Raw genomic sequence first — 9,179 nt, 5'->3', positions numbered from 1 at the left:
CCTTTAGGAAAGCAACTGAACTGTAATCGTTGTCTACGGGAATGGCAGTTCAATTTGCTACCGGTGCATTTCTTTATTACGTGAGTGATCAGATTATTTTTAAACACAGAAATTAACAATTAGACATTTAATCAATAGAATAAATGTCACCAAACAGAAAGTCATTTTTTGTGCAACATGGGAAGCATATTATGTCATGTACACTTGATCTGTAATTAACTGTTAATCTTAACCAACAACATTTGGATTTAATAATACAGAAAGTTCTGATCTACTCAATTAGCAAATAGTAATGCAATAAAGGAAAAATAAAAAAACTGCATTCATACTGAAAATCATGCAAACTTTTATTATTGCCATTTCAGAAACAATAAATGTTTTTTATTGCTGCTGTGGTAGAAACAGTATCCCAGCTTACAAACTGAAGTTGTGCTTCAGTATTAATGGCTTAATATGTGTTATGTAAATATCCCTGTCCCTGTGCTTAGTATGAAAATCAATCAGGTGCTAAAGAAAATGACTGTGATTAACATTTAACAAGAAAGATAAATGATATCATAAAAAAAGAAACCAAAAGCTTGAAAAATCTGATGTAATGTCGATACAGTAAAGATTTGATCAACTCTGTCTTCCTTTATAGGGATTGCAAATGGCTCTATTGCCAATCCCTGGGCTACATTAATATAATCCAGAGTAGCACAAGTATGATTCCTGCAAGATTCACAATCCAGGATGTGCTGAATCTGTTTGAATTGTTTCTAATCTGGCAAGCATCAGGTGTCTTCATCAGATCCCTTACAGTGCCATTTGGGAAATGGATTGCAATGTGCTGCAAATAAAAAAAAGATAATCACAATAACACTTTTTTTTTTCTGCAGTTAAAAAACAATGAAATATCTTGCTTTTTTTGTCAGTGACTTCCACTTAAATGCCACATACTGTAGAGAAAGACAAATAAAAGCTCCAACTTTGTGATTATTCTATGTTTATCATATTTTGATCATAAACCATAAGAACCATTTATAAAATCTTAAATACGCATGCATAGATGTGTGTGACAGTATAGAAGCCTGGCTTACTGGCCAGTCAAATTGTATTATAAAAATTAACACTCCAAAGATGCTTAGCATAAATGCAAAATGGCAACAATACAGAACAGATGTAGAGGAGGAAACAATGGATTGTTAGATAAAAATTAATACATGTAAAAAACAAAAACAAGAATAGTTCAAATGTTAATGATGGGATCACTTTCACATTCATATTATTTCCTGTACTTTAATAACCCAGCCACTTTATGTCTGAAGTTGTAAAGAACAAGCTTATTCATATAAACATTTTATATAACCTATAAATAATAAAATATAACGTGTTGTCGGTGCCAGTATCTGTCTTTTAATCTTCAGAAACATTTGATTAAATCCCACAGGAAAAAAAAGGACAGTATCAAATAGCCAAGACTACGGAAGAGGATTAGGGCCAGTGGGGAAAAAAAAGTGGGCACATCTTTTTTTTTCTTCTTTTCCAGAATTCTGAGAAAAAAGTCAGAATTATGAGAAACAAGTCAGAATTCTGAGATTAAAGTCAGAATAATCCAGAATAATCCATTGATTCCTCCTCTACATCTGTTCTGAATTCTGAGAAAAAAGTCAGAACTCTGACTTTTTTCTCAGAATTCTGAGAAAAAATAATTCTGATGAAAAAGTCAGAATTCTGAGATTAAACTCAGATTAAACTTAAAGTTTCTGACTTTCTGATTAAAGTCAGAATTCTGACTTTAATCTCAGTATTCCAACTTTTTCTCAGAATTATGACTTTAATCTCAGTATTCTCACTTTTTTCTCAAAATTCTGACTTTTTTTCTCAGAATTCAGGAAAAGAAGAAAAAGAAAGACGTGCCCACATTTTTTTTCCAGTGGCCCTAATCCTCTTCCGTACAAGACTGATACTTACATTGCTGTTTAAGATTTCTTGATTTTGCGGTGCCTTCTTTAACATCATTTCATACTCAGTGATCTTATCCATGGGTATTCTGTCAAAAATCAGTATATAGCTAGTTTACTCAAATGCATATGTATGGAAAAAAAATCAAAAGGGTGGATGAAGCATTGCATCAGAGCTTACCTCTCTGTGTCTATCAGCACTCCTTTGGTATCCGGAATGCTAAAGCATGAAGTGATGTCGATCGCAGGGTAGTAGAACAGGAAAGCAAGGCACATCTCATCGGTAGTTGCGAACCCCATCTGAAAGGAGCATGCATTAGAGATTCAGTGCAGTCTAACTTGCTTTCATGGTGTAAAATGATTGTGAGATCTTCTTCTTCCAACTGCTCCCTTTAGGCGTCATCACAGTGGATCATTCTCCTCTGTCACACCAACCCTCTGCATCTCTTCTGAGGTTTTTCTCTTGTTCTCCTTCCTGGCAGCTCCATCTTCAGCATCCTTTGTCTGATAAATCAACTGTCCCTCCTTTGCACATGTCCAAACCATCTCAGCCTTATCTCCAAACTGTTCAACCTGAGCTGCCCCTCTGATGTACTCATTTCTAATCTTGACCATTGTGAAAATATTAGAATCTTCAGCTCCAGCTCTTTTCTTTTTGTCAGAGCCACGATCTCCAAACCACAGCAGGCCTCATTTTGATGTATGGTTTGAAGATTGTGGATTACAAGGTTTACTATTTTGTAAACTTCCCTTTCACTGTTGCTTCTATCACAAATCATTCTTGACACTCATCTCCACCCCACTTGCATTCTATTCCTGGTTCACCCCAGGTGTTTAAGCTAGCTCATCTTCACTACCTCTATTCCCTGCAGTTTCACATGTTACAAATGTCTCCCTCTCATTTACAGATATTTTTTACTTTTATTCATCTTCGCTCCAGAGCACACCTCCAGGTCTCCGCTTGACTCCCTATCCTCACTACAGATCACAGTGTCATATTTTCTGATATTATTATAATGAATAGGAAGGAACACTGTGTTCATATCTGTATACTTCTTGATACAGGGATTTTGCTGCTATGGGAAGCAGTACATGTTTAACAGTCATAATCACAGCTAAACATTGTGCATTACATGTCATTTCCAAGATATGGATGCAAAACCTAGTAAACCGCTTGTTTGTTTAAGGTTACTTGTGCAAGATTTTTTTCTGGTTTCACTCAGGCAGTCCTGATTCATTCAAGCCATATGATGACACAAGGTCATACACTACTAACCCACCTTAGTGACTGAAGCACGACTGGTAGTATTGTAGGTGCACTCCACTACAATTTCATCACCCTGTAGTGGAAGGAAAAAACCATAGACAGCTAACTGTTTTCCATTTTTCTCTATCGTGTTCATAATTGTGCATGGAAGTAATGAACCCTTACCTGCTTGATTGTCTTTATGCTTCCCAAACTGACAGTCTGTTGTAGATCAAAGTTGTAGTTTTCATCTATGCCCAAGAAATCTATCTGTTGTTCATTTCTGCAGTGGGATGCACCGGGAAAACCAATCAACTCTAAATTCATGCAGACGACATTGATTGCTGTTGAGCTGCATACAGTCTGCCTTTTTTTGTTTCTTACCTGAAGTGGCCAACTCTGACTTTCGTCCCAGCCAAGTGAGTGTGCAAGAGCACAGCAAACACTTGAAGATCAGGCACAGGGTTCAAAAACTATGGGAAGGAGAAAAAAGACTTTTATGGAGTTTTTAAATGCAATTTGGAAACCATATTACAGAGGTGCATACCATTGAAAAGTAAGCAGTGTTGCACATGCCGTAGGTGTGGAACTGGTTAGCTTTTGGAGGGATATCGTACTTCACTATTCCTGGTAAGACACCTGTAGTCATAATGCCCACATCATGCTGCCGTAGCTTTGCAGTATAGTGTAATCTTAGTCCTGAGCTGTCTTTAATGCCTGTAGAGAGAAAAAGAACAGTCACATAATAATAATAATAATAATAATAATAATAATAATAATAATAATAATAATAATAATAATAATAATAATAATAATAATAAAGTTAAGTAAATAAATTCAAGATCATAGGAAGCATATTCAATTTTTGACAAACATAGTAGGATACTGGGTGTCAAAGTGCCACCAAAGCAGTTTCAGCGTGCCTCAACACTTTAACTAGATCGCCAATCTAACTGGGTGTTTTGGTGGTGGCAATGGAAAGCACAGCATAACACTTCTGTCTAAACATCTGTGCTGCAGTATTTAAACATGGCTCCCCAGGTGCCCCCCACTCTAGCTGGGAGCCGGTTTTAGTCTGAGGCATTTTCAGAAAATAATTTCTAAATCTCAAAATTATTCCTTTCTGGTTAAATAAAGGTTAAAACCAAAAATGTTGTTTGAAGGGGTTTGTGGCAAACATTAAGGCTTCTATCAGGCGAGAAATGTTTCATCATAGTGAAAGGTGAACGTTTAGAACAACTCTGGATTAATTTGCAGTGACACTTTAAGTGTAATAAATGAATCCAGATCAATGTGGCAACCTCACTGCAGAGGTCAAGGGGTCATATTTCTCTTTTAACTTGCCCTTAATGAACTCAGTATTTACCTTCTTTCCTCTCTGGGTTATTGTAATGGATTTCCAGCCTATAGAATGCATCGCTATTCTCTCCTCCAATGGGAATTCCCAAATTTTCTGGAAGCTCGTACACCTGAAGATTTAGAGATAAATTGTAGGAGAACTGATGTAACACAGGCACAGAAACAACACACACAAGAAAAAAATGATGTGATGTAAACTCAATTTAAAAAAAAACAACAAAAAAAAAAACAGTAATAGTAATCTAATATTTTCGCCCATTTAAGTCAGTTCAACTTATTATTTTTGATGAACTTCAACTATTTTGGATATTAAGTACCCGCTACTCATAAAAATATAAATAAACTATACATTTTGTTGATGTTTGACTTTTGTTCTAGTTACTAAATATTTATGAATACAATTATTAAACATTTTACTTTTATTTTAGTCAAAAGGTACATGTCAAATGCAATCAAAATATGAGTTCTGATAAGCTCCAGCTTTTAAGTTCATAAACTTAAAAAAATTAAGACCAATCGGTTGCCTTAATTTTTTTAAGGTCTGCTAACTTCTTTGGGTTTACAGTGTACAGTCTCTCTCACCCCGCCTCCCACTGCCCAAGAAGCCACTACTCCAAAGCAGCTGTCTCCTATGTCTCCCATGTAGCATGGCTTGTCATAAGGCTCTGTCACTTGGGGGGGACAATGGTACAGCAGCATATGATGAACGAGGTCAAGGTGCTTGATCACGGGCTCGATCTGAGGTAAATTAGTAGAACGAGGTTGAAATAAACATAAAAATCACAATGACAGCATATAAATTCATAAAGTCTACTTGGTTGTGACACTTTTTTTATTAGTTTATTTATGCTTACACATACATTAATGTGGGTGTGCTTTTATATGCATTTTAATTACCCAATCAGACACAAATGAAAGAACAGTGGCGACAGAAATATAAAAAAATAATGCTTACCTGGTAAATATGATGTTTTGCATTTAACTTTGGAAACCGCATGACTTTGCAGTGATAATAGGTAGTTATGGAAGGGACTATGATCTGTAAACAACAAATATAAAGGTAAATAAACAACAAACAATGCGATATTTCTGATCTGACTGTTATTGTCAGTAATTCTTACGTTGTCCACCGTAGCACTAAGATAGCTGGAGCCGGTTGGGATGGACTTTGGCATATAGTTCAGTAGATTTACTTCTTTGGTGCCTCGTCTGGACTCGTGGTAAGAGATCTCATCTGTTTTCCCATAGGCAAAGATGAGTTTGATGGGCTGAGCCTGAGAGAGAGAAATGGTAAATTAGGTCAGGCAATGTGATCCCTTATAATATACAGTATAGAAGCAATACAGTAATATATACATTCATGTGGAAGGTAATATTGTGGCAGGTTTCTGATTATTAAAATATTTTTATACCTTGTAAAATAACTTAACATGTTACATAAAGTGATTTAATGCTCTGACTGCAGATTTCTGTGCCACTGCAAAGGTGTACTATAATCTTTGAGTCTTGTTACCAGGAACTGTGTAGCATTTCATGTGTTCAAAATGAAATCATGCCATTGTATTCTTCTGGAAACCCAGGGCAATGTGTGGAGAAAAAAAGCCTGGGGAGCCTAACAAAAGAACTGGAATAGCAGATTGTAGACTGTGAAACTTGAGCATTAGACGGAGAATTAGATCTACTACAAAAAAGAAGGAAAACAGAAAAAGGTACATCAAAGAGACTAAACTTGTTGTTCCAGGCCTTATGTCTGAAACAACAAACTCTAATTGTCGTATAAGACCTATAGGTGTGGTATAAAGAGAGAAACGTTACACCTCTTAGCATGATTCACTTGTTTGTTTTTATGCTTTTATGGGAACTATTTTGTAATAAAAACAAACACACAAAAAACAAAACAAAAACAAAAAAACCTTCATTGGACAAAATAAAAAAAATAATTGTGATGGCTGTGTTACACTAATCCCACACATGTAGACTGTGATAAGGGGAAAGAAAGAAAAAATAAAAGAAACAAGCAAACAAAATAGTTACAGTGATCTGGAAGTCTTTATCATCACACGTTTTAATAGGCCTCTTAAAGGTTATGACAGTTTGCCCCTCATTTTCCCGCACAGAGAGGAGAGTGTAGCTCTGCTGTGCATCCTCTAGAGGCATGGAGTTGCCCGTGGCGTATCGATCCTGATGGAAAAAAACAACAGCAGAAAGCCAGACATTCGTCTCTGGCACTGTTAGATGTGTCCTTGTGAAAGATAGCTTACAAAAACAAAGTTGTGTGGTGTGAAAAAGGGTTTGCCCACTTCCTGATTTCTTATTTTCTGTATGTTTGTCGCACTTAATTGTTTCAGATCATCAAAAAAAGTTAAATAATAGAAAAAGATAACACAAGTAAACACAAATGCAGTTTCTAATTGAAGCTGTTTATTAGTAAGGGGAAAATCAAAACCTATATGGTCCTGTGTGAAAAAGTGATTGCCCTCTATAAACCTAACAACTGGTTGGGCCACCCTTAGCAGCAACAACTTCAATCAAGAGTTTGCAATAAATGTCAGTGAGACCTCTACAGCGCTGTGGAGGAATTTTGCCCCACTCATCTTTGCAGTATTGTTGTAATTCAGCCACACTGGAGGGTTTTCAAGTATGAAATGCCTTATTAAGGTCATGCCACAGCATCTCAATCGGATTCAGGTCAGGACTTTGACTAGACCATTCTAAAGTCTTCATTTTATTTTTGCTAAGCCATTCAGAGGTGGACTTGCTGGTGTGTTTTGGATCACTGTCCTGCTGCAAAACTCAAGTGTGCTTCAGCTTGAGGTCACGAGCAGATGACTGGAAATTCTCCTCCACTTGGTTTTGGTAGACGGCATGGTTCATGGTTCCATTTACCATAGCAAGTTTTCCAGGCCCTTAGGTAGCAACACAACCCCAGACCATCACACTATCGCTAAATTTACTGTTGGTATGACGTTCCTTTTCTGAAATGCTGTGTTACTTTTACACCAGATGTAACAGGATACACACTTTCCAAAAAGTTCAATTTTGCCTCATGAGTCCACAGAATATTTTCCCAAAGATCTTGGGGATCATCAAGATGTTTTCTGGCAAAACTGAGACGAGCCTTTATATTCCTTTTGCTCAGCAGTGGTTTTCATCTTGGAACTCTGCCATGAAGGCCACTTTTGCCCAGCCCCCTTTTTAGTGGACTCACTAACCTTAACACTGACCTTAACTGAGGCAAGTTAGGTCTGCAGGTCTTTAGATGTTGTTTTGGTTTCTTCTGTGACCTCCTGGAAGGGTCATCAATGCACTTTTGGAGTAATTTTAGTAGGCTGGCCACTCTGGGGAAGCTTCACTACCGTTCCAAGTTTTCTCCATTCGTGGATAATGGCTCTCACCATAGTTCACTGGAGTCCCAGAACCTTAGAAATTCCTTTATATCCCTTTCCAGACTGATAGATGTCAGTGACTTTGTTTCTCAGCTTTTTCTTTGGATCATGACATGTTTTGTTGCGATCTTTTAGCACGCTTCAGTTCTTCACACAGGTTCTATTTAAGTGATTTCTTGATTCAGCAGGTCTGGCAGTAATCATCCCTGGGTGTGGCAATGACACTGAACTCAGCTTTGTAAAAAAATGTGGTTAATCACAGTTAATTTGTGATTTAATAAGGTGTGGGCCATCACTTTTTCACACAGGGCCATGTAATAATAAGAAATCAGGAAGGTGGCAAACACTTTTTCACACCGCTGTATCTATTTTTTCTATTTCTGTCCTTGACAAATACCGAACATGACACAGTAACACTAAAAACTAAAACTATGCAAATCTAAAAACTAAACAAAAATCAATAATTTTCAATAGAATCTAAACTAAAACAACTGATATGAAACTAAAGGGAAACCAAAACACAAAATTAAATTAAACAGGATGAATGAGGATGAAAGCTTCTAGCTGTTTATACTAAATAAGTAAAAATACAACAGGTGCTCATTTGTTATTATTTCATAACTAACCGAGAAGTAGCTTTGACTGGATCCAACTCCTCCTATTACGATGTCTGATCCTTTCATGCCTCCTTTCGGACTCAAACCAAAACCCACCCAGCCTGTGGTGTTGACTGCCAGCTGGAATGTAATGTCACCTGCTGGATTGTCAAAGCCCCACTTCAGGCACACCAGTTGCTCCTGGTCCAGGTACTCCATAAAGGGCATTGTGACATCCATCGCCCATGACCCTGTTGCGGAGATCAGTAGCAGGGAGAAAAAGGGAAGTAGAGAGCACATGTTGTCTCTGCAAAACTGAAAATCTTCAAACTGAGCTAAATACTAGCGGGGCTGCCAAACTCCCTCCCACCATCCAAAGACACACCTGCGTTTTGAGATCAGCTCAAGTGATAGTGGGAAAAAAAAGTGCTCAGGCATTTACTGTTTGCCCTTGCTGAACAATAAAAACTGGGCTTTCTGTGCTCCCTGTCACATTCTCATCCTTGTAAAAACTCACAAAAGAGTTTCAAACTCAACTTCTTTAAAGCCTTAGTATTAAATCCGTAATTGAATCTTTTATGTACGAGCAGTCTCAAGCCACAGTGCTTTTCATACAGCACTAAAATGTCCACAGGTGGGCTGAAGATTT

General features: G+C 37.2%; 1 protein-coding gene across 1 annotated transcript; it reads right to left on the bottom strand.

Annotated features, from left to right (window-relative positions):
- Positions 1-343: 343 nt before the first annotated feature.
- On the bottom strand, positions 344-8,831 carry LOC134643120 (DBH-like monooxygenase protein 2 homolog). The gene is made up of 13 exons (XM_063495354.1): positions 8,561-8,831; positions 6,583-6,729; positions 5,670-5,822; positions 5,504-5,587; positions 5,131-5,286; positions 4,556-4,658; positions 3,737-3,906; positions 3,574-3,662; positions 3,376-3,472; positions 3,224-3,283; positions 2,125-2,243; positions 1,954-2,032; positions 344-829 (listed from the first exon to the last, which is right to left on the bottom strand). The coding sequence occupies exons 1-13, from the start codon at positions 8,828-8,830 to the stop codon at positions 674-676; spliced, it is 1,683 nt and encodes a 560-aa protein (XP_063351424.1). The 5' UTR covers position 8,831; the 3' UTR covers positions 344-673.
- Between the last annotated feature and the right edge of the window lie 348 nt (positions 8,832-9,179).

Source organism: Pelmatolapia mariae, linkage group LG15 (assembly GCF_036321145.2).
Source record: "Pelmatolapia mariae isolate MD_Pm_ZW linkage group LG15, Pm_UMD_F_2, whole genome shotgun sequence".
Classification (NCBI taxonomy): Eukaryota; Metazoa; Chordata; class Actinopteri; order Cichliformes; family Cichlidae; genus Pelmatolapia; species Pelmatolapia mariae.
The sequence above is the reverse complement of the archived record's forward strand: the minus strand, read 5'-3'. Positions and strand labels throughout refer to the sequence as shown.